Source organism: Dioszegia hungarica (assembly GCF_025882075.1).
Source record: "Dioszegia hungarica strain PDD-24b-2 chromosome Unknown MKK02contig_5, whole genome shotgun sequence".
Lineage (NCBI taxonomy): Eukaryota > Fungi > Basidiomycota > Tremellomycetes > Tremellales > Bulleribasidiaceae > Dioszegia > Dioszegia hungarica.
In genome coordinates this window covers 1-22,670 of record NW_026515767.1, presented here as the reverse complement: position 1 = coordinate 22,670, position 22,670 = coordinate 1, and the positions used below count along the sequence as shown (strand labels likewise).

At 57.4% G+C, this 22,670-nt stretch overlaps 10 protein-coding genes across 10 annotated transcripts; 5 read left to right on the top strand and 5 right to left on the bottom strand.

The window, feature by feature from the left end:
• Positions 1-282: 282 nt before the first annotated feature.
• On the bottom strand, positions 283-1,138 carry MKK02DRAFT_41736 (uncharacterized protein; the record flags this gene model as incomplete). Its single annotated transcript, XM_053091684.1, has 4 exons — positions 283-483; positions 530-536; positions 587-951; positions 1,007-1,138. The coding sequence occupies 4 exons, from the start codon at positions 1,136-1,138 to the stop codon at positions 283-285; spliced, it is 705 nt and encodes a 234-aa protein (XP_052948491.1).
• A 1,571-nt stretch (positions 1,139-2,709) lies between these two features.
• On the top strand, positions 2,710-4,225 carry MKK02DRAFT_31039 (uncharacterized protein; the record flags this gene model as incomplete). Its single annotated transcript, XM_053088198.1, has 4 exons — positions 2,710-2,901; positions 2,952-3,779; positions 3,832-3,933; positions 3,989-4,225. The coding sequence occupies 4 exons, from the start codon at positions 2,710-2,712 to the stop codon at positions 4,223-4,225; spliced, it is 1,359 nt and encodes a 452-aa protein (XP_052948490.1).
• A 149-nt stretch (positions 4,226-4,374) lies between these two features.
• MKK02DRAFT_21954 (uncharacterized protein) lies at positions 4,375-5,828 on the bottom strand (the record flags this gene model as incomplete). The annotated part of the gene is made up of 5 exons (XM_053086490.1): positions 4,375-4,833; positions 4,901-5,015; positions 5,102-5,203; positions 5,260-5,428; positions 5,555-5,828. The coding sequence occupies 5 exons, from the start codon at positions 5,826-5,828 to the stop codon at positions 4,375-4,377; spliced, it is 1,119 nt and encodes a 372-aa protein (XP_052948489.1).
• A 590-nt stretch (positions 5,829-6,418) lies between these two features.
• MKK02DRAFT_31038 (uncharacterized protein) lies at positions 6,419-8,451 on the top strand (the record flags this gene model as incomplete). Its single annotated transcript, XM_053088197.1, has 10 exons — positions 6,419-6,536; positions 6,586-6,624; positions 6,681-6,807; positions 6,868-7,194; positions 7,242-7,328; positions 7,415-7,486; positions 7,537-7,592; positions 7,658-7,758; positions 7,814-8,365; positions 8,413-8,451. The coding sequence occupies 10 exons, from the start codon at positions 6,419-6,421 to the stop codon at positions 8,449-8,451; spliced, it is 1,518 nt and encodes a 505-aa protein (XP_052948488.1).
• A 1,112-nt stretch (positions 8,452-9,563) lies between these two features.
• On the bottom strand, positions 9,564-11,292 carry MKK02DRAFT_31037 (uncharacterized protein; the record flags this gene model as incomplete). Its single annotated transcript, XM_053088196.1, has 5 exons — positions 9,564-9,611; positions 9,747-9,860; positions 9,906-10,263; positions 10,558-10,698; positions 10,895-11,292. 5 exons carry the CDS (start codon positions 11,290-11,292, stop codon positions 9,564-9,566), a joined length of 1,059 nt encoding a protein of 352 aa, XP_052948487.1.
• Positions 11,293-11,538: 246 nt separating this feature from the next.
• MKK02DRAFT_41731 (Pex12 amino terminal region-domain-containing protein) lies at positions 11,539-13,398 on the top strand (the record flags this gene model as incomplete). Its single annotated transcript, XM_053091683.1, has 6 exons — positions 11,539-11,673; positions 11,736-11,844; positions 11,898-12,040; positions 12,110-12,217; positions 12,369-12,533; positions 12,631-13,398. The coding sequence occupies 6 exons, from the start codon at positions 11,539-11,541 to the stop codon at positions 13,396-13,398; spliced, it is 1,428 nt and encodes a 475-aa protein (XP_052948486.1).
• Positions 13,399-14,070: 672 nt separating this feature from the next.
• Positions 14,071-14,911, bottom strand: MKK02DRAFT_31035 (uncharacterized protein; the record flags this gene model as incomplete). The annotated part of the gene is made up of 4 exons (XM_053088195.1): positions 14,071-14,136; positions 14,321-14,371; positions 14,484-14,603; positions 14,753-14,911. The coding sequence occupies 4 exons, from the start codon at positions 14,909-14,911 to the stop codon at positions 14,071-14,073; spliced, it is 396 nt and encodes a 131-aa protein (XP_052948485.1).
• Positions 14,912-16,340: 1,429 nt separating this feature from the next.
• On the bottom strand, positions 16,341-17,422 carry MKK02DRAFT_41729 (uncharacterized protein; the record flags this gene model as incomplete). The annotated part of the gene is made up of 4 exons (XM_053091682.1): positions 16,341-16,459; positions 17,047-17,240; positions 17,294-17,305; positions 17,382-17,422. The coding sequence occupies 4 exons, from the start codon at positions 17,420-17,422 to the stop codon at positions 16,341-16,343; spliced, it is 366 nt and encodes a 121-aa protein (XP_052948484.1).
• A 374-nt stretch (positions 17,423-17,796) lies between these two features.
• Positions 17,797-20,237, top strand: MKK02DRAFT_31033 (zuotin; the record flags this gene model as incomplete). The annotated part of the gene is made up of 5 exons (XM_053088194.1): positions 17,797-18,178; positions 18,406-18,492; positions 18,723-19,014; positions 19,504-19,852; positions 19,971-20,237. The coding sequence occupies 5 exons, from the start codon at positions 17,797-17,799 to the stop codon at positions 20,235-20,237; spliced, it is 1,377 nt and encodes a 458-aa protein (XP_052948483.1).
• A 1,778-nt stretch (positions 20,238-22,015) lies between these two features.
• MKK02DRAFT_31032 (uncharacterized protein) lies at positions 22,016-22,636 on the top strand (the record flags this gene model as incomplete). Its single annotated transcript, XM_053088193.1, has 3 exons — positions 22,016-22,105; positions 22,158-22,394; positions 22,444-22,636. Coding segments are annotated over 3 exons (520 nt in total), but the record flags the coding sequence as incomplete, so codon positions are not given.
• Between the last annotated feature and the right edge of the window lie 34 nt (positions 22,637-22,670).

The window sequence follows — 22,670 nt, the reverse complement described above, 5'->3', positions numbered from 1 at the left end:
GGGAAAAGGGACAGATTTAGGAAGCGTGGCGGATGCGGTTGCTGGGGCGAGGCCGTGGATAAGACCTCCGAGTGTGCCGGGGTATGGAGGGGCTTTTGTGGCGGATAGTGAGGAGAGGCGATCTGGTATACTGGGGCGCTATACTCGACATCCCTGAGAGCAGATGAGCTCAAATAGTGATACATGTTGTTCATTAATGCGCGATAGACTCCTCCACATCTGGCTTGCTCTTGTTCGCGCTGCTACTCTCCCCCGTGTCCGCCTCCCTACGCAAGTCACGAATTATCTTTCCTGCATACTCCTCCTCCCGTCCTTCCTCTTGTCCTTCTCCACCATCACTCCCATCCCCTGCACCCTCAAAGTACTCCATGCGGCGCCTTTTTCGGCGTGAACGAGCAGTGTCCGCCCCTGAATCCGCTTTCTTGGGTCGAATCCGTCTCTTTTTGCGTGAAGGCTCGCTTCCGGGGATATGAGTCGTGTAGACTAGATCTTGTAGACAGTCTGGCGCCAGTTCAGTAGACGCGCTCACAAGGAGACTGTAAATCAGCACTATCCACTGGGATCAAGACACGGTCATATGACTCACGGGTCGCCTTTTACCAACCACTCGTACTGCCCTTCCGCAGAGTCCGCTCCACCGCCAACGCTGCACAAGTACCTCCTTGCCTCCGTCATCTCCTTTGTCTCCGGACGGTGCAGCTCCATTGTTGCCGAGATGCATCGATGCGGTAAGGGGAGGAAGTAGTTGTAGGGTAAGGCGATCCGTAAGGTGCGAAGGACATAGGCTTGCACGTCTGCGAGGTTGCAGTAGGCAGTAATGTTGTTCGCCCGCAAGACGGTCCAGGTCGGCGGAAGGAGAGGCCAGGGGCCTATCGCCGGGATGATATACAGACGGCAGTGGATGGACGATGGTAGCTTGGTGTCGAGGCTGGTCAGGCGCACACCTCGTGTCTGCTGGTCAGCTGGAAGCATCACCTCATTAAGAATGCCAGCTTCCGGTACGTACCACCAGTTGCTGTCGCAAGTCGTGTCCACTCCACTCGACACTTTCAATGTGGGGGATATCGGCGTCGGCGATGACAGCTGCGTGCTTGCTAAGCGGTGCCAGGCGGCTTACTGCGCGAGAAGGGAGGGGCATGATACGAGATGGAGATGAAGCTGTTGTTGAGATTCGACAAGTAAGGAATAGGTATTAACAAAACATGTACTCAAGGATGATGGAGAGAAGGATGAGAAAGCCAGAAGACGATTTGCCGCCGAATGGCTGGTTGTTTACATTTTGCCGCGCACTCGCCTAGCACGTCATGCAGTGGCGGGATCGACTTGCGAGGACTTGTTCTTTGAGCACTGCGCATGCAGGTCCATCTCCAGTACCCCGTTGCATGGGCCAACATGGTGGACAAAAGATTTGGTATCCCGATCCGTAGATGTCGTGTCGATTTTGCCTTGATTCGCCCCTATCTGCTGCCCGTCGTATAGTTTCTCTAACCGCTCTTCTGTAGTACTCTGAGGATCGCCTTCTCATTGCATAGTTCTCGCATCTCTGCCGCCTACACGTGGGTAGTGCACCGTCCGTCATCTGTCGGGCCCCATGACGAGTGTAAAACTCGCTTGAACCATCTCTAGAAGATCGGTAGTGGTACATCCCGGAAGACTTTTTTGCGCCTGCATGCGTGGCTGATCCAGTTGAATGGACATTCGCGCAGACCACCGACAGCACTGGGCGCTCGTGCTCATCTTGGCGACTTTCGGCGTTCCATGATCCCGCGTAAATGGCGGAACATGCTCGACGCAGATGAACACAACAACGCGGAGTGTCTCCGCCTCTCACGCGCCCTGCCTCCCTGGTTCCTCGCTGGATAGTCCCGCTGAAAGGGTCCGCGCCTTCGGGAAAGACGTATACCTGATACCCGAGACCGGAGCTTGGCGATATGGTCGAGGAAGAGGTTCCAGGCGCCTAGTTCAGCGGAGAGCACTGCTTCATGATGAGACGGATCTCAGTGGGCGATGCGAGCCGAATAAGAGTGAATGACCTGAAACATGAGGTAATTTGATTCCTCCCGTGTTGATCTGGAGGAATGTTTCAGGATGACGAGGCAAGCAGGTATCGAGTCGGCCAGAGTTGATAAGCCCGTTGGCTGCATGAGAGCGAACAAAGTCTTCCTGTACAGAGGAGATATCAGCTTCGACCAGGTCAAGTCATAGGTATACCAAGCGTTCCGGGCGACAGAGCGAGAGCGGACTATTTGCATGCGCAACAAGCATGCACATTGGGGTGGAAACTGGAAGCAGTACCAGGCACGATGTCTCATCGGTCAGCTGAACAGTGCAGCACCAGCATCGGATCCGCTGTCTCTAGTGCGCTATCGACTAGACGTGGAAGATGCATCAGCTGTGCAAACACGGCTATGAGGGATTTATACCCGCCTCCAGCTCGCCACCTGGTTTGGCGGTCAACAAGTGCTCAGATCGACTCCGCTCTACAGATGCCCGCCTCTATGCAAAGCTCACTTCCTGCCTCTTCTATCTTCCTACCTCTTCTCTACCTCCTCTTACACATCATCTGGCAGAAGCTCCATCCAGCTCACCCCGTACCTTCGCGCCTAGCCACCACCTTGACCTCGATACACCGCAAATCAGTACATCCCACCCCCATCCCCGCACATCTACTCTCGTCCGGTCGTCAGTGCATCGTCTCGCACACTCAACATGTCCGACTATGCCAATCTCCCAATCTTCCAGATTCTTGCTGCGGAGGCCATGCATGCGGCCAATATACTTCCACTATCCGCGGCGGAGGGCCAGCTCGTCAGGGAGAGAACGGGTATCAAGTATGTGTTTACATTGATGGACGACGAGAGGCTGGACAGGTTGCTGGTAATAAGGATCGGACGACTAGAAGTACGTGCTTCCAGCCTCATCAAATGGGTATAGCTTAGCTGAATAATCAGGCTCACGGGCTACGCGTCCTGGGCACCGACGATGAGGTCGCCAACTCCCTCGCGGAGACGGTCCGCGTTCGCCCGGACGGCGTTGACTGGCCGGCCCCTATGAGGGATTGGTCCGAAACCACTCACGGGGAGCTCATCAAGGCCATCGCCGTCCAGGACTACTCTTGGCGGCTCTACAACCTCGCCAAAGCTCGACTGCCGTCCGACTACCCCTCCTCTATAGCTGAATTTGGCGAACTCGCCCTCAGCTCGCCCTCGTTCGCTGCAGCCTTTCTCAACATGACGTACCCCGGATCCATCCGCGCCGACCCAGCCTTCATCGCAGCCGTGAAAGGACTGGTCGCTCCCGCGCGAGCTCTCGTGAGCCTCGCCACCAAGGGCCGGGTCCCCCGTATGCCACTCACCGACGTCCCTACGCCCGTCAAGCCTAGGGCCAGCAATCGACATCGGCGCGCCCCTCATCCTCCCCCTCCCGCTCCACTCGCACCCCCTCCTCCTAACCGAAAAGGCAAAAACAAGCGAGATCGGTCCCCTACTCCTCCGGCTCCAGCCTGTCGTCAAGCCGCTGGCAAGAAAATGAAGGAGGACGACACCTACACCGCATTCCGGGAACCCTCTGTACCTCTTTCCGACACTACGGAGGTATCCATTCACTCTGCTCCCTCGCCCCCGCACGTAATCGACGAGCCCCTGGAGGATGTAGAGATGGAGCAGGTGGAGATTGCACGCGTGCGAGAGTGCTTTGGTGGGCTGAGCAAGCTGGGCGATGACGATCAGCGGGAAGAGGCTGGACGTGAGATACAGGTGGAGGATATGGACTGGGAAGCTGTGAGTCAGAGCTATTTCGAGGTTGCTTTTTGGTTCAGAGCTGACTTTCCAGGCTGCTGAGTATGTCGACGAGGAGGGTCTGCAGCATGGCGAGGTGATTGAGCCGGAGGATGATGAGATTGGGCCGTTGGCGATGGTGATTTGGGAAGACCCCGTGAGTGCTACTATAGCTGGGTGCTGCGTGCTTTGAGCTCGTGCTGACCTCACAGCTTCGTGTCTACCCGGTGCTGCCCATCGTTGAGGTCGGGGATCCCTGGGAGCACGTCGAGGGGGGTGCAGCTGAGGAGGAGGATGTGCTGGAGATCCCTCGCCCGCCCGCCGAAGATGGACTCCCGCGCATGGCATACCACGGTGACCGACTCCATGCGGGCGACATTCGAGATGGGCCTATTATTTACCGCGTCTGGATCGAAATCGTCGTCGGCGAGGTCGAGGAAGAAGAGTGAAGCCAAGGGATCGTCTGGGGGAGATAGGGGTCTGCTCTGTCTTGCATGTTTGTCTGTTGCCAGTTGGATCCATGATGCGTAGTTTGTAGTCTGGTCCGCCATGACCTCGTGTGCCTCGTTAGTCAGTCACGTATGTAATGCATTTGAAGTCACATCATCGCCCATGCTACTCGCGACCACTCCCACCATCCGCCAGGCCAAAGAGAGCCGTCCACTTCCGCCTCCTCAAGCTCTCCTCCTCGCCAGCGAGTCAGAATTCGCTTGAAGAAGCCAATCTTGACTTGCCTTCGCTCATCCGAGCTCTCCACCACATCCATGGGCCCTGCTTGGATTTGATCTGCAAATGCCACGATCTCTTCTAGCCACGAGATGATCTCCTCCTCGGGGCAGGCGGGGCAAGCATCAGTCAGGTTTGGGACGGTAGGGGAAGCCAGGACGCAAAGCGGCTCGAGGGTGAAGAGGGTGTTGTGCCTCGGTCGGGTACCCAGTCGATGGGGCGGGAAGAGGGTATTTGCGGGGTCAGGATGAGTGCTGATGATCTCCTTCATGATCTTCCGAGCATGCCCCACTGACTCGGAAGGATTGCTGATCAGGAGATATGTAGCAAGCTGAATGGAGAAGAGTGGTCAGTGACGTTCATATGGCTATCAGATGTGGCGAGGGTGATGCACTTACTGCAGCGTGATACCATCTGCTCATCTTTCGGTGCAGCTCACTTGCTTCTCGTCCTTGAGCACCTGCGCGCAACCATGTGATATGTGCGTCGAACCATGAGAGTACGCCTGGGTAGCTGGACATAGTGGCGGGTAGAAGTGGAAGAGCTTGAGCAACGAGAATGAGGTATCGGGTCTGCAGAACGAGTCAGTGGCGGGCTACGGAACGAGTAGGGTAGCTCTCACGGCGATGATGAAGCCCGCATTTCCCTCCAGCGGCTTCTTGTCAGGCATGCACTGCGAGTACTCCACCTCGGGTAGCATACTAAGCGGTCAGCGAACCATCTCTGGGGAGTTCAGGGAAAGGTCGATAGAACTCACCGTGTAGCATCGTCAACGAAGAACACCCTCAGCAGCTCATTGATCCGCTTCAGACAGTCCCCTTGAAGGTCTCCATCGCTACTCAGAAGATGCTTGTAGCCAAGAGCCAGGGTGTGGACTGTCATTGCCATCGTCTCGAGCTGCTTCTGACACTGCGGTAGGTCGGCAGCTTGGGATATCAGCTCCTGATGAGTAATTTCATGTTTTACCACATACCAGGATTCCGCTGACCATCGCGACGCTCTGTAGGCTGATTAGTAAGCTGCACACTAGGCTGAGCATACGTAGCACTGACCGCACTTTCCGTCCTCAGTCAACCACCAATATGGGGAGAGCGAGAAGAAGTGATTCTTGTTCTCAAGCGGACTGCAGGAGAGCGTGACTGAGTAGACATCGCGACTCTGACTCAGACGCTGACATTGCTCCTTGAGCAGCTTGCTGGCCAGTGGAGACGGATTGCATGTAGGGGCAGGTGTGAGGATGACCAAGGGGTGGCGAGGTACTGCCTGATCCGCAGGCGCCGCGTGAGGGAGACCCGATGCTGGGTAGGGCTCGCTTGATGTACTCATGTTGGCCAGAAATAGTAATAGAGAAATGCGAAGCGATAGGTCGGGACAGGCAAGCTACCAGGTCATTGCACCTCGTCGTCGCTGGCAAGCTCTAGGACAAGAAGGGGCATGGTCTGAAAGGAAGGTCGACAAGGGATCATGTCCCCTTGGACAAGCGCAGAAGGTGCTGGAAGCTCAGTGAGACACGTATTATCGTTGTGTACATACAGCGCCGTCCATGTGACTACTACCCCAGCGCATGTCGCCTCATGCACCGTCCACGACGGCCAATCCCCACACCGCCACACTCAACCGCCACACTCGCCAAACCGCCACACTCCTCATTCCTCATCCACGTGGACCTTTCGGCGATGGCCGCCAGCCACTCAGCCAAGCTCTGACCTCCACTCAGGAAGTCCACTCATCTTCTTCTCCTGCTTTGACTTTGTTCTTCATCCTCCTCTCTCCCTCATTTGTACTTCATCCTCCCCTTCTCCTCTTCTGTATACATAGCCATTCCCTTATATCCCTAGACTTCAGCTTTCCCCCTTCTCCCCCTTCTCTGCTTCTTCCCTCAAAGTAGTAGCGGCCACCTTCCTCCGTCTCACAGGATGGGCGCTCATACCTTCCCCTCCTCTCCTTCTCCCCTCGGTACCGCCTACACTCAGCATACAGCTGCTGGACATGAAGGGAAGCAGCAGATCAGGCTCTATGGTCTGAGCGAGAGTCGTGAGTAACAACCAATCTCAGACCGATCAGCTCTCGCTGATATTTCTAGCTACTACTCCTGCTCTTATTGCCTTCTTTTCCCAGATGGGTAAGCTTAATCCTGCATGGCAACTGCCAAGTATGAGCGCGAGCTGACCCTTGTAGCTACGGTCTGCGGAATACTCCTTCACCCCGATGGTCCAGGGAAGCAATGGGCGCAAGTATGGGTCCGTGGGGAAGAAGAAGCAGAGCGGTGTATGAGGGCTCAAGCTCAGCTGGGAGTATCAGGAGTGTGAGCTTCTCTGACTCGCGCAACCTCTGATTACAGAAGGGAGAACAGCTGACGAGATAGCTCAATGTCTCGCGCTCCTTCTCAAGCTCCCCCGTCTCACCCTCAAAATCCCCTTCCTCCTCTCTTCGCCCAAACGCCGGCCCCTTCCGCCTTCCCTCCTCTCTACGGTCCTCTCACTATCCCTCAGAAGACTCCAACGAGGTCCCAAGCGCCTTTCATGAGCGAGCTGGCCCTTCATCGCCTTCCTCCAACTCCCGCGAGCTTCGACAGGCCGATGACGGTCCCTCTCCGTCATGACCTCTCTGGGATGGGGTACCGACACCTCGACCCGAGCGGGCCTCTGCCGAGGAACCTGTACATAGTGGATCTCCCGCTAGATATGACAGAGTGAGCTATACCCGTGTTTATCCTCGCACACAGCTGACATCTTACAGAACTCAGTTCCGATCCCTTTTCGAGCAACACGGCGTGGTCGAGCACTGCAAGTTGCTCTCTCAGCTGGACGGCATGGGTCGAAGACGGTGAGTCGCTTACTCCACGAATGTCAGCTCTTGTCAGCTCCGGCTTGTACGACTCGAGCAAAACAGTGCCCAAGCTGACATAAAAGGGGCTTCATCCTGATGGCCTCGCACCGAGAAGCGCTGGAAGCTATGCGTGGTATGAATGGTCGTATTATCGAGTCAGTCAAGCGGGTGGCCGCTTTGGGTGCGACTCAAGCTGATTCCTCAGGGGATCCAGGATGGACGTGTCATGGGCGCTGGTGCAGCGAGAAGCAAGGCATTTTGGTGCAGTTGAGCTTACCACAGCCGATAGGCGGTCTTTGTGTATGGCAACCAGCTGACATACCCAGGTATCGGAGCGATGCCTAACCGGGTCATCCATCCGCCGGTTCATCCCATCCGGCGCGAGGTCCTACCTGCGGTCGACGCAGCCGTTATCGCTGAAGGACTGGTGAGCTTACACGATTGGACCATCTCGCTCCCCACTAGTCCAGCTGACACTCCAGGACCCCGAGTTCTTCCCTTCCGCCAACCTCATCCGAGAGCTCTTCTCCACTTTTGGCCCCATCATGCAAGCCTCCATACTCACCTCTTCACCCGATCTCGGCCTCACCGCGCTCATCCAGTTCGAGCACGCCACGTCGGCCGACCTCCTCATTCAGGCGAGCGGGATGGTCGTTGGGTCGAAGCGCATCCATGTTCGGCCCTTCCAGCGCCAACACCACCAACCGGCTCAGCTCCAGTATCAGCCGTATCAGCTCCCTCAAGAAGCCTACCCGGGCGCTCCTCAAGCTCGATACTTCTCCGACCCGCCAACTTCAGCTGGTCGACCTTTCCAGCCGGTGTCGCTTCATCAAGCAACCTCGTTCGACCCCTTTGGCGCCGCCGGCCTCGCAGCGGATCTTCAGGCAGCTACGGAACGACTCGCCAAGTCTCGCTTGAACGCAGCTTCGTCCCCTTTCGTCCCTACTTTCGGGCAAGACCAGCCCCGAACCCTCGACCAGCAAGACCCGTACCCACTCCACCGGCTCGAGCAGAAGACACCTAGCCCTCGTACCGTCCCCGCTGGCGCCGATATCAAGTCCCCCCATTCTGCTTCTCACAGTTCATCCACCAAAATCTCGTCCTCCACCTCGTCCGGTAGCGGTACGCAGCACGGCTCTCGGTCCAGCAAGACCCGCGATACCTCCGATACTACCGCCAAGGACGAATCAACCTCAGCGGAGGATGCAGCCTTGGCCAAGGCTGGCAGGTTCTCGATGGGGGAGATCCCGGTGATGAGTAGAATGCACGAGAGGTGGTTGAAGGCGAGTATCGGGAAGGATGATCATTGGGTCAAGAGCGCTGCATGGTGTGAGCTGACCATTACCATCGACCGTCCGATGTGCGGTAGTGAGCACAGCTGATCACTCAGAGAGCATGAAGACAACTTCCCTCCCTCCCTCCGATATCCTCCCTGTTCATATCGCGATTACTCCATATCCCAACCTCACGACCTATGCGGAACGAAACGTACGACTCGAAACGACCCACCCTCTTATGCCCTGCCATGTCTTGCGCTTGATACCGGCGCTATAACGACCTTTCCGCACTCGCCCGCGATCCTCACTCTGTACATTGGCGGTCCCGCTCCCGCTCTTCTAGATACCCAGCCTCACCGCATGTGCCTTACTGTGCCATACCACTCTACCCGCTCTCCCCCTACTCTACCCTCTTCTGCGATACCTCACTTCGATTTCGAGTTCCCCGGGACCACTCCACTACTCCTCCACCTTATCATCCGGTTGCCCCATCCCCATCCACCCGCCCCACTCTCGCTCTTCCTCCATACGGTGCACCCGCTCGCCCTCCTCGCTACCCCGCTTCTGCGCTTGCTATCGCCATTCCCATCAGTCTCGACTACCCCATGCGCTCCTCGCCTGTACATCCCCGCATCACTCGCCAACGCCCGCCCGCCCGACCTGGAGGGCAAGATTGGTAGATACACATATACTACACTTATGCATCATGTCTCGGTCGTTGTCTACCTATAGTGCTAGCTATCGTCTCTCGCTCGATGTCATGGTATGCGGAGTTGAGGAGGCCGGATAATTATCGCCCGAACTACACTGATCAGCTGCTGTTTTGATATCTGATGCCCTTAATCGCTCCCAGCCCGCCTTCTTGCCGCCTTGAATCCCTTCCGTCGCGTCCTCATCGTTGCCGATCACCAGACAGATCACCACACTTCCTCGCTCTTCAAGTCCGGCCCCGAGATCAGACCAGTCTAGACTTCCCGTTGCTTTCCTTTCCGTCTTGCCATTCCTATCCAGAGCTCTTTGATCCTGATCTCTTGATCTCCTGATCCCCCCAATCCGTTACGGCCCCAAACTCCAATCAACGCAGCTTATCCCCATCCTCCCCATCGTCACCATACAGAAGAGACATCCAAGGACTCACCAGCCAATCTGCCAATCTCCCACTGACGCCCCCGCCTGCCCCACCAGCGCCCGCCGCCCCTTCATCCTCCCACTCTCCCTGCCTCTTCTCCCCCTTCTCCCTGATCACATTCCGCTTCTCAACAGTCATCGGTCTCCCTTCTCCTCTATATCCACCCACCTCCATTCCCCCACCTCCCCCTTGTCCTTGTCCCCCATGTCCAACCCCTTCCCCACCCCCATTGGCACCACCCCATCCCGATCCAGCCGTCGTAGAAACCCCCTCCGCGACCCTCACGCCAATCATATACTTTCCACCTAAAACCTCACCGTGCCGACGCAAGGCGTACGCGGCGGAAACGGGCGAATTGTACGTGACGACCCACCAGTTCGTGCCGTCCGGTCCGGGGACGTAGGAGGAGACGGCGCCGATGGAGGAGAGGTAGGGCTCGAGTGTGGGCAGAAGGTGGGAAGGGGGACCAAAGATCAGGAGTTGGGTAGTTGTGGGGGATGCAGTGAGTGAGGGGGGTGTAGGGAGTCTGCGGGTCAGCGGGGACAACGGGGCGATGCGGCGGCCAGAGAAAGAGACGACGAGGAGGGAAGGAGATAGGTGATGATGGGGCATCGGAGGGATGGGTTGGGCTGATGGGAATTGTGGGGTAGCTGAAGTGGAGACGATATGAAATGGGATGTAGTTTAGACAGAGGCAGTGGAAAGTCCGGCAAGAAATTCCGGCACCACTCCGCTCCTCCCGCTCCTGCAGCTTCCCTCGCTCTCGCTACGCCTCGCCTCGCTTCCTCGCTGCATTGCGATCAAGTACGACCTGGACTTACTGGTTACTAGCTGCCATGGTAGCTGCGAAGCCTCGGACTGGCGAGTCGCTCGTATCTCGTAGTGAAGCTGTAGGGGGCATGTCCTCGTCGATGACTTGCTGGGTCATTTGTTTCCGGCGAGAATCGCGGGGACTAGCGGCGCTAGATGTCAGCTATACACAGAGTCTATGACAAGAGCGGAGAAGAGGGATAATAGGGCGAAGACTCATGGGATAGAGTAAGGGGTGATGAATAGGAAGATGGGCGGGAGGGAACAAGAGATATCCGCCCATCCTGATTTACACCGTACCTCCCATACAACCCCTTTCCTTCTCTATCTTGTTCCACTGTGACTCACCTTTCACCTCCAAACCTCCCCGTCGGACTCCTTCCCGCCCTCGCGCCCGCCGGGGGACTAGCCACCGCCTCCCCACCCCTCCCACCCGTCCCCTGCCCACTCCCACCTGGACTCATCCCCCCTCCTCCTCCTCCTCCTCCCATCCCGCCCGTTTCCCTCCCGCCCGTATGCCCGCTACTCCCCATGACCAGCTTGCCTGCTGGACTGGCCGCAAAGCTGGGCGCGAACCTGATATTCTCTGCCATCCTCGCGTCTTCCGGATCGAGCTCATCGGCGATGTTGAACCGGGTCGAGCGGTGTTGCGAATACTGGAGTGGTCTGGTAGGAGTGAAGGGCCCGCCTGCGCCCATGGGCGTTGAGCCTGAGGGTGTGGCTGCTGCTTGCCACCAGTCTGACATTGTGTATGCAGCGATGGGAGGAAGTGATTGTCAAGTTGTTGCTGTCTTTGGCTTTGTCTTTGCAGAGTTGACGCGCCTAAAAATGCCACGTCATGCAAATACAGCCGGTCCACTCGAGTAGCCGCAATGTCCACCCAAGTCACAGCGACAACTTTACATCGCTCTGGCCTGCATCAGGATACACATGGAAGCAGGTAAGGCTGTAATCTACTGATCCTACTGATAGTGTACTGATAACGGATCAGGATGAGCCAAGTGGAGCCGCTGTACCCCGCGGACGGCCTGCTAGCGGAGGATCATACCAGGCCATCCCTCTTTGAGCTGCTTGCGGAGGAGCAGCTTAGGGATGTTCTGCATCCTGTAGTCCGATATGTCTTATCGGTGAGCTTACAGCCTCCATACCATCTATAGACTGAAGGTGTGCAAGTAGCTGACCCGCTTAGTACCTCGCCCAAAACTACCCTCGGTACTTCCTAAGAGTGCTCAACCATCACGAAGAGGTCTTTGCGGGCCTGCTGCTCTTGGTCGAGCGATATCACCTGAAGAGGCACAGTGAGCTTTCCTTACTGCCTCGATGGTGATGCGAGAAACAGCTGACACATCAGACGCATCCCTCTCTGAGCACTTCTACGGTCTCCGCCTTGCCCCAGTGAATGGTATCCCCACCCCAAGGCTGGACGCGCTGGATGGGTCAAGACCACCTCGCGGACTGAGCAAGAAGCAGCGGTGGGGTATGCTACTCATCCTAGTATGTGATCTCCTCTCTCTGCTTACGTCCACGAAGCTACACCTCTAGTACAGCCAGCTGACGTTGCAGGTTGGAATGCCGTACCTCCGCGCGCGAGCTCAAGACTACTACGAGCGCCTAGGCGGGGCACGGAACGCCGAGGATGGAGCCGAGCCAGAGATCGTGGCCGTCAGCAGGGTGAGCTTCCTTTCTTCGCCCATACCCTCTCCATCTACCTTGCCGTCCCGCCCGCTAGTCGGAACCCCTCCCTGCTCGTGCGGAGTCGTCCACTCTGGCGGAATCGTCGTCGTCGTCCTCAGCGGTATGCGTAATTGAGCTGAGACCGCAGAAGCAACGCCTCTTCAAGTTCCTGTATCCATATGTCAACCTCGCTTTCGATATATCGCTACTTGGGTACGATATCGCCTACCTCTTCGACCTTTCCAGCGACTATCGGCCTTGGCACCGCGCGCTGGGTCTGCGCATCCGACGTAGAGGTGAGGAGGACGAGTCTGTGAGTCTCGCACTACCCGGCATCTCCCTATCACACATTCCGCTCTCTTGCGCCTCAGCGGATCTTTCCTACCTCTTAGCTTGAGCTGACCCCTTAGCCACCCTCCTCATCCCCCAGCCTCCTCTCCCGGCTCCCACCCCTCCTCCCACCCCTCCTCCTCCTCCTCAAGCTCTCACAGTGGTGGTACTCACCCACCTCCCCTCGACTCCTCCGCCAATCCACCTCGTCCTCCTTCTCCGGCGGTCTCTCGGCGTCTTCCGCCCAGATCCACGCGGGCATCCTCCCGCCTGCAAAACTGCCCATCCTGCCCGGGGCACATAAGAGCCATCTCGGGAGTCTGTCTCCTGGGCCCGAGGACTCCGGACCGGACTCGGAACCGGACGATGAAACGACGACACCCCGAGACGACAAAGCAGGCGGAGGAGGGTGGGCCGTACAGATCCCGACAGAGTCGTATGGTCTTTGCCCGATCTGCGGCCAGAAATGGCAGAACCCGGCTGTACTCCCGAGTGGATGGGTCTTTTGTTGGCGGTGTGGATGGGAGGCGGTAGAGGGAGAGACGGATGGGAGTGACAGCGAGGGCGAGGATGAGGTTGGGCTTGGTGGGCTTGATGCGAAAGGCGAGGTGAAGAAGGTTGAGGGTGAAGGTGGGGACGAAAGGGATGAGGGGTCAGAGACCGGCTCAGCGAGGTCGACAGAGCTGGAGATGGGAGATATCGGGGATGAGGGGGTGAGCTATCAGTCGACAAATGGGCAAGGCGGCAGAAAGGGGCGGAAAGAGAAGAGGGGACTGAGAAGAAGGGGAAAGTGCCCGATCACGGGGGTTCATGTGGGAGAGGGGCAGCTCAGGCGGGTGCTGGTATAGCGAAGATAAGGCCAGGGGGTCGTGTCATTCTGCAACGTGGTGCTGGTGAGTGATCCGCAGCTACATCGCTTCTGCTTGACGTTTCTCGGCAGCGGAGCTGGAAGCTGATCCCTACAGCCAATCAAACACTTCATTCATGGTCATCTACCGACCCGGCGGCCAACCATCCTCGGTTCAGCTCCGATGCTGGTCTTGACACAACGACGCCCCTTCGCTCCCTTCACGCTCGGTCTACTTGGCGTTCTCGGTATAGCATCAGACCATGCATCAGTCGTCATCCCGGTCTGAGGTCAGCCAAGCTCGTTTAAAGCGGCATCGGCCCTCGATGTCCTCGTCGACCATCTCGCCTCGCATCACCATGCCGATTAGACCACGTACGACAGCTGGGCAGGCGGAATCTTGCACGTCGGGTATCAGCGTCGGGTCTATCAGCGTCGCCGAGCGAACGTCAGTGGTACAGCTCGACCAGTACCAGCTCCCAGATCAGCGGGGACAGGCGGAGTATTCTATACAGATGCATCAACCGTATCACTGAGCGAACTAATCTCAAGTACAAGCTGACCACCCTCTCGTACATGTGCTGATCGTTACTGATGACGTCCCTCGGATAGCTGGTACATCGCTCCATCTCTCGTCTTCCCGCCGGCACGCTCGACTGAGATGGAAAGGCGATCACTCCGAGTCGGAGAGAGAAGGGGAGGAGGGGGCATAGATGATGGTCGTACGGCGGAAGGAGATCTGAGGGGTCAGCTTGGGGTCTTGACGAGCAGGAGGAGGAGGAGCAGGGGAAGAAGAGCGGGAATGCCGCTTGGGCATGGTAGGTGAGAACAGTGGAGGTTTGGGTGAGGAGAGAGAGGGGGACAGTGGATATGGAGAGCAACAGGGAAGGGGCGATAATAACGGAGACAAGAGGATAGCTCACCTTCCAGTCGTCCTCGTCGTGGCCATAGTGGTGTACGCCGACGAGCTCAAACTGGATTATCAGCGCAGCACTCTTACGCTACACGCTATTGAACGAGGGGGAGTTCGAGATGACGGACAGGGCTCGGGGACAGGTATGGATGGAGAGCAGAAGACATACTCACCCTGGCGTCCCGCTGCATGGCTTTGATAAGCTCCGTGGACTCCTGGATGGGTACGGTCAAGTCTCGGCCGGACGAGAGACGGATGTTGCCAGCGGACCAGAGGTGGAGGGTCGAGTGGGGCTGGGGGTCAGCTCTGGCATTTGACAGTAGGACGGGCGATTGAGGCAGAGGATGATGAGGAAGAAGACGCAGGATGAGGTGTATGGGAGGTAGCGCAGAGAGAGAGAAGGATGGGGAAGAGGGGAGCATAGGGACCATTAAACACTCACATCCTGGGCAGCCAACCGATCGATGAGATCATCCGCGGTCCGGGAGTAGACGCTGGAGGTGGACGAGACGGACGAGGCAGAGGACATGCTCATGGACCGAGGGAGAGTGGCGAGGAGGGCAGGGGTGGGGCCGCTGAAGGTGGTGTTGGAGGTGGACATCTTGCTGCGTGCTGTTGTGGAGTAGGGGGCTGATTGGTGGAGTGGAGTGGTTGGTGGTGGGCTTGAAGGGATAGCTGGCGGTGAGCGAGATGAGTGAGACGAGTGAGATGGAACAGGGGGAAGAGATAGACCCACCTTATATATCCCAGCTCTATTCACCGCCTCACGACCCCTCCACCCCATCCTGTACAGGCCGGACATCCGGTCTCCCCGTCCGAGCTCCAGCGTAGGGGCAGGCAGTCATCCGCCTAGTCCCCTGAAACACATCCACATCCTTATCGCCCTCTCTCCCTCTCTCCCTCACTACCCCGCCCTGAGGTCCCCGATCGGTGCAGCGAGGCCGGCCAGTGCCTCCCATCCTTCCTCCCGTCCTAGCCCGTCCACACACGTAGATCGAACGTGCTAGTGCAGAGCTGTGTGGTGAGGAGGCATGTGATAGCCCTGTCGTAGGGATAAGCTTAGCTGGATTGACTGGAATGACGTGGGGCGAGGGCAAAGGTACACCTGCAGGGCGAGAGATATGCGGAGAGGCGGGGCCTGCTGATGTGTCTGAGGGAGTGACAGCGTGTGCGGGGCGGACTAGAAGCGACATGTGACCGATCGGTCGGAGGCATGAGCTGGCGAGAGAGGATATGGTTGACCCTCCGAGGGCGGGTCAGAGCGATGGGATCGGACTTGCAGGAGTACTGGATCTACCCCGGCCGGAGCAAGGCGGGCAGGGCGGGGAGAGCAAAGGGCAAGGAGGTCATGTGGTCGAGCTAGTTAGAGTCTAATTCCAGTAAAGGCAGATGAGAGGCATAGCATGCAGATGATAGCTTTGCACCCCGTTTGAGAGGATTGCGCCGGTACTATCGGGGCTCGCGACCGGAGATAGATGGATAAGGATGCGAGGGAGGGAGGGGACAAGGTTTCATCCACACCGAGAGTGTTTCAGCGTTGTCCGAGGTTGTTCCGTCGCCACCCAACTGAAGTGCGTCTACTGGCTGAGCAGGTCGAGAGCATGGTGCAGCTAGGCATAGCTGTTGCTGACTGGAAGCGCGCCTTCCCGGTAGGGAAACGAGATAGACCAGATGCGAAGCTCAGAACGGATCGAGTCGGGCACACCGTCCGCAGCGCCGCAGCGCAGTCAGTCACCTTACTCACCAGGCCGCGGTCTATGGTACACGTTACTTGATTTAGCTTACTGTACATACAGGTCTACGCTCGTCTTTCATGATCCCCTCGGACACCCGACCTTGCCTCACCCGTCCCGCCCCAGGTGATCCCCTCCAGTCCCGATCTGCCGTCCACGGCCGCCTCGGTTCCCCTCCACTTCGGTTCCCATCCACTTCTATTCCGCCCGATGTCCATGACTCCCGTCCCAACACATATCCCTACCCGTCTCCGTCTCCCTATCGATCCCACGCGCCCAGCCGCCAGACGATGCGCACTATGGGTCCTCCCTGATACCCAAGCGCTGCTTCTCCGCTGCGAGCGCAATCTCCCTGGCGCGGATCTCGGACTTGGCCATTGCGGATGCCTGTTGTTTGGATGGGTGGTGGAAGAGGACTGCAGAGTTAGCTAGAATATCAAGCAGGATGTGAGGAGGTGGGGCAGACGAGGAAACAGGACGGGAAAGATCAAAGTGGAGGGACGAATGAGGATAGGGTGACTTAGTATAGTGTGTGAGTGGATCAGAGGGGGAAGAAGGCAGATAGGCAGGAGAATGAAGAGTACGGGAAGCGGAGGGAGTAGAGTAGAAGACGATTCCAGTGTGATTGATGATACCCCCTTCCTCCTCTGCCTCGGTACCCATAGGCAGATCCCATCTTAGACTGATAGCTCGTACCAACTCGAGTCGGATAGTCGTCCACCCCTCCGCCTCCTCCTCAGACGGCACAGCCCTGTCTCTCCACCCAATACACCCAGTTCACTGACACGAAGTTCTCCACCGCGCCCATCCGACAGCTCGATACCGGAATCAACGGTTCCAGCACGCGTTCTTTCCTCCAGAACCTGGCCCTTTCCAGCCCCAGCTCACGGCCTGCCTGCCTCCCCGCCAGCCCGCCTTCCTTCGCCAGTCCACATTCGGCCACTTGTATGCGCTCGCGCCTAGAACCCGACATACCCCACCGAGCCACACCGCCAGTACTCACCGACGATATACCGCTCCATTAAGTGAAATCCATTCAAATGCGTCATTGCCTCCCGCGCATCGTCCGGACTCTCATACACCACATACGCCGTCCCCTTTGTCTTGAGGGTGGAGTCTGTACCGAGGCGGACTTGACGAATAGGACCGTACTTGCCGAAGAGGTCGTATATGTCTGCGCCGGTGATGTTGAAGTTGCTGCAAGTCAGCGAGAGTCAGTGAAGTGAGGGCTGGAATCAGAGGAGACGTACAGGTTCTTGATACTGCAAAGTCAGCATATGCCCGCTCTAAATTGGTACAGGACACCTCAGAAGATACTGGAGAAGACGGGATACTCACAACAAGGCTCGTTGAGCGGCAGCATCGGTCGGCCGCTGCATGATGGCTAGCTCGGACCCGGGCGGGTACCTCTAGACTGGGCGATGCTAGAGCTGCGATTCTTTCGAGCAGACCGATATGACGAGCTTAATTGCTCGTTCTGTCGTGTTGTACAGATATGCAGTACAGGTATAGCTGTTATGAAGCGAGGAAGATGAAGGTATAGACGAAAGGAGTAGACGGTGGAGTTGGGTGGCAAATCGATAGGAGGGCTAGGCTTGCGGCTATCGCCGGATAGGCATCCCACATCACGAGCCTATCGGGCTCGGTTGACCTGATGCCGCGCGCCTACACGCCCTGCTGGACGAAAATCTCTCACCTGAACTTTGCTTTGACTCTTTCCTCAGCCATAGCTACTGCTATACACTCACGCACTATGGCAACACTGACTACCCTCCCACTCACCCTGCCTGCTCTCCCATCGGGCTACTCTGCGCCCTCGTCGTCAGGTCTCTCCAAGCCCAGCTCGGCCCACACTTACCCGGCCGGTCCTTCCTTCCTCTCGTCCGCTCGGCGTCAACTCCTCCAGCGCTCCTTTGCAGAGGATGACAAGCTCGTCCTAGCTCAGAGGAAGAAGGAGGCGGAAGAGGCGTCCAAAGTAGGGGGAGAAGAGCAGTACCCCGGACTTGGTGAAGAAGAGGAGGATAAAGCGACATTGGCGCAGGATCCCAAAGAGTGGAAGAAGCAGGACCACTATGCGGTCCTCGGATTGGGGAATTTGAGGTACAAGGCGACGGATGATCACATCAAGGTGGCTCGTGAGTTGATTCCTTAGATTGAAGGGCTCAGGATGAGGAGGAGGGAGAGAAGGGAGGGAAGAGCGGACCGGTCATCCTGCACAGAGGGCCTTCAGTCTGACCACCGCTGTGATCGTATCCCTATCTTCCTTCTCCTCTATACCTTCCCGGCCGCTGCTATCTCTATCATCGTCTCTGGCCTCCTATCCTGCATATCTCTACCAGCCTTTTGCTCAGCTGACTCCCAGACCGCCGCAAGGTTCTCCGTCACCACCCGGACAAGAAGGCCGCCTCGGGCTCCAACGACGACGGCTTCTTCAAGTGCATCCAGAAGGGTGAGTCCAGTTCTGCTACATTCTTTCCGTGCTGTGTCGGATATGGGAGAAGGATCAGGTTGTATCGGAGAGCTCTTTGGCGGATGCCTTGGCTGGTACCGTACGCTCGTACTCCGTCTGCTGCGCTGGGATATCACTCAACCTTCATCCCGCTACCTACCTCCGACCCCACTCTCACCCCTCATTGCAGCTTCTCCTCTCTATCATAAAGATCCCCCGCTGACCCGCAGCCCACGAGACCCTCACCAACCCCGAGCGCCGACGCCAATTCGACTCGGTCGACGAAGCCATCGAGGACTCGGTCCCCAACCCCGCGTCCATCCCCGCTGGCAAGTACTGCGCCACCCTCGCGCCCGTCTTTGCGCGCGAGGCCCGCTTCTCCAAGGTCCAGCCCGTCCCCGGCTTTGGCGGCGAGGATGCGAGCAAGAAGGAGGTCGAGGGGTTCTACGACTTTTGGTACAACTTTGATTCGTGGAGGAGCTTTGAGTGGCACGATAAGGAGGTGGATGAGGATAGCACCAAGTGAGTTTGTGTTCTTCTCGGTGGCTATTGGCCTGCTACACTGCGTCTCCCTTCTCCTCTCGTCCTCCCGTTTCCTATCTTGCTCTGTCTCACCTAAGCATCATCCTCTCTGTCCCGACCGGAGACCACCCGTACCTTACTCTCAGCTCTATGTTGTCCTCTCTCCTCCCCGTTCTGCCTTGTTCTTTTGCTCTATCCCTTGTATATCAACCTCTCTGCGTGTCAACTGTACCTCCGCACTGCGTCTTCTCATTGCACCTCATCGTCATCTGATCCCTCCCTTCGGCTCAGACTCTGCCGCATCACCTGCTCCTCATCCCCTCCGTTTCCGAACATTAAACACCCGCACCATCCCCTCGGCTCTATGTCGGCCTCTCACCTCCCCCTTTTACCTCGATCTTTTGCTCAGTCTCTGGCATCTCACCTCATCCTACGTCTCCTCATACGCTTTTGCTGCTGTTCTGACCGAGACCCAAGCTGACACCACAGCCGCGACAACAAGCGCTTCACCGAAAAGAAGAACAAGTCGGAGCGTACCCGCCGGAAGAAGGAGGACAACACCCGTCTCCGCGAGCTGGTCGACAGCGTCCTCGCCAACGACCCCCGTATCAAGCGTATCAAGGCGGAAGAGAAGGCCGCTCGGGATGCCAAGAAGAAGGGCGGGGCAGCTGCGGCCAAGGGGCCCAGCGCGGCGGATAAGAAGGCTGAGGAGGACAAGAAGGCCAAGGAGGAGGCGGCAAAGAAGGCTGCTGCGACGCCAGAGTTGAGCAAGGCCGAGAAGGAGGCTCAGAAGAAGGCCAAGGAGGCGGCCAGGAAGAATTTGAAGAAGTGGAAGAAGGTGAGTTGGTCCTTCTTGATTGACTCCCATACATCTGCCCCGTACCATCCCACATACTCCACCCCGTGCTTGTCACTCCATCTCTCCGAACCAGCTCGAGCTATAGCTGACCCTCCAGTCCATCCAGGCCGTCATCGCCGCTTCCAACTACTTCCTCCCTGCCATCACCGCCCCCTCCGCCGCTCAGATCGACGCCCACCTCACCGAGCTCGACACCCTCTGCGACCTCCTCGAGCCGGAGGAAGTCAAGGACTTGAAGGAGAAGGTGGAGGCTGCGGGACCCGGAGAGGGAGCCAAGACGGAGTTGAAGGCGAGGGTGGTCGGATTGGGGCAGAAGGCCGACGGGAAGTTTGTCGAGTTCACCAAGGACCCGTTGGGTGCTTGAGCGAGAGTAGATGTAGATCTAGATTAGATATGATGGGTGCTTCTCTGACTATAGCCTGTACTGCAGGATCCGAGAGACCTTGGTCAGTGAGGATGCCTGTAAGAGGGACACAAGGACAGGGTGGACAAGTCGGAATCACCCCTTCCGGCAGCCGGAGAGTTTCAAGTTTCCACCCCTACTTTTCACTCGATTCGCAAGGTATCCGTTCTACTTGGACATCTCTGTCCCGCTTCCCTGCTTGACTAGCAGGCGATAGGCTTCTGAAAAGACCTCGTCAGTCATGCTCGACACCCACTCACCCACCCACACCCTTAGCTTCAGTGCGATGGCAGTAAGCAACTACCTTCGGACCTCGGCTCGCTTCCTCGAGCAGCTGGCTGTGATTATTCACCTGTCATGCGGCTTAGGGGTGATTGATGTGCATACTTATTGCTATGAGATACAAGTGTTTCTATCAAGTTAGCTACTCACCACCCCTTCTACCCTCCAACCTCCCACATCTTCGCCCTGCTCCTCAACAGTCCCAGCGCCATCCTCCTGAGCATGTACTCCCAAGCTCCGTCCGATACCGCCTCCTTCCATGGGTTAGGGGGCCTGGGGTGATTGATGTGCATACTTATTGCTATGAGATACAAGTGTTTCTATCAAGTTAGCTACTCACCACCCCTTCTACCCTCCAACCTCCCACATCTTCGCCCTGCTCCTCAACAGTCCCAGCGCCATCCTCCTGAGCATGTACTCCCAAGCTCCGTCCGATACCGCCTCCTTCCATTCCATCATCCTTCCCATCGTCCCCTTCTCCACCAAACCGCCCGCCGAGAACACCAACGGTGAGAATCTCCCCATCCCTCCAGCTGCCGCCTTCGCCGTCTCTGCGTCCACCGTGAACAGGTACCGCTGCATCTGCCACATGGTCTTGTCCCATGGATTAGCATCTGCGGGCGGCGCCTCCGTCAACCTGCCCGCCCTCATCTGCCCGACCGACTTGTAGACCTTGTCGCCGAGGATAGAGTACACCTTGACGTCATGCTCCGTCGTGGCGTTCCCTAGCCCGTCCGATCCCCAAACGAGCAGGTCGTTGCGCCGCTGGGACCCGTGGTCGGTCTTAGGGGTGATTGATGTGCATACTTATTGCTATGAGATACAAGTGTTTCTATCAAGTTAGCTACTCACCACCCCTTCTACCCTCCAACCTCCCACATCTTCGCCCTGCTCCTCAACAGTCCCAGCGCCATCCTCCTGAGCATGTACTCCCAAGCTCCGTCCGATACCGCCTCCTTCCATTCCATCATCCTTCCCATCGTCCCCTTCTCCACCAAACCGCCCGCCGAGAACACCAACGGTGAGAATCTCCCCATCCCTCCAGCTGCCGCCTTCGCCGTCTTAGGGGTTAGGGGGTTAGGGGTTAGGGGTTAGGGGGTTAGGGGGTTAGGGGTTAGGGGGTTAGGGGGTTAGGGGGTTAGGGGTTAGGGGGTTCGGGGGTTAGGGGTTAGGGGGTTACCTCTCTCTCTCTCTCTCCGGGCTCATAGTAGGGACGAAAAAGAGGTACGCCTATCAGGCAGCCCTTCTCACAGCTCGTTTCCCCCAAAAGAACAATCCGACGAGTGTGTCGCCCGCTCGCCCGGGGTGCTCGAAAAAAAAGACTGCATACCTCCGAAGCGACCTACTTCGATAGAGTCAGCAACCTGATTACTCCAGGGATTCACGATGTCCGCCACCCGTGCTTATCAGGCAGAAAAAGCCCAAGGATGCCAAGGCATTCTTGACCTGACTTCTTGATGGGTGGTGTGTCGCCGCTGTCGCCAAGACTCGCCCGCTGCCCCCATGGAGCCGCATCAAGCTCTTGGTCCAGAACCAGGATGAGATATGTGAGCTCTTTCGTCCTTGCCCTAGCTTTCCTGCCTGGCGCTGACAATGCAGGATTCAAGCAGGGCCGTCTTCGACTACCCCTTACAAGGGTTATCGGTGACTGCTTCGGCCGAACCTACCGTGAGGAGGGTATGGCTGCGCTCTGGCGTGGTAACACCGCCAACGTCATCCGTTTACTTCCCCACCCAGGTCCCCTTGAACTTCGCCTTCAAGGACTACTTCAAGTCCCTCTTCGGCTTCAGGAAGCAGGATGGTTACTGGAAGTGGTTCGGTGGTAACATCGCCTCCGTGAGTCTTGTTTTTCGCGGGGTTTTTAGGAATGTGGCCTGACTTTCAGGGTGGTGCCGCCGGTGCGACTTCGCCTCCTCTTCGTCTACTCTCTCGACTACGCCCGTACCCCGTCTTGCCACGACAACAAGTCCGCCACCAAGGGCGGTTCCCGCCAATTCAACGGTTTGGTCGATGTTCCTACCGCAAGACCCTCGCTTCCGACGGTATTGCCGGTCTTTACCGTGGTTTCGTCCCGTCCCGTTTGTTGGTATCATTGTCTACCGTGGTCTCTAC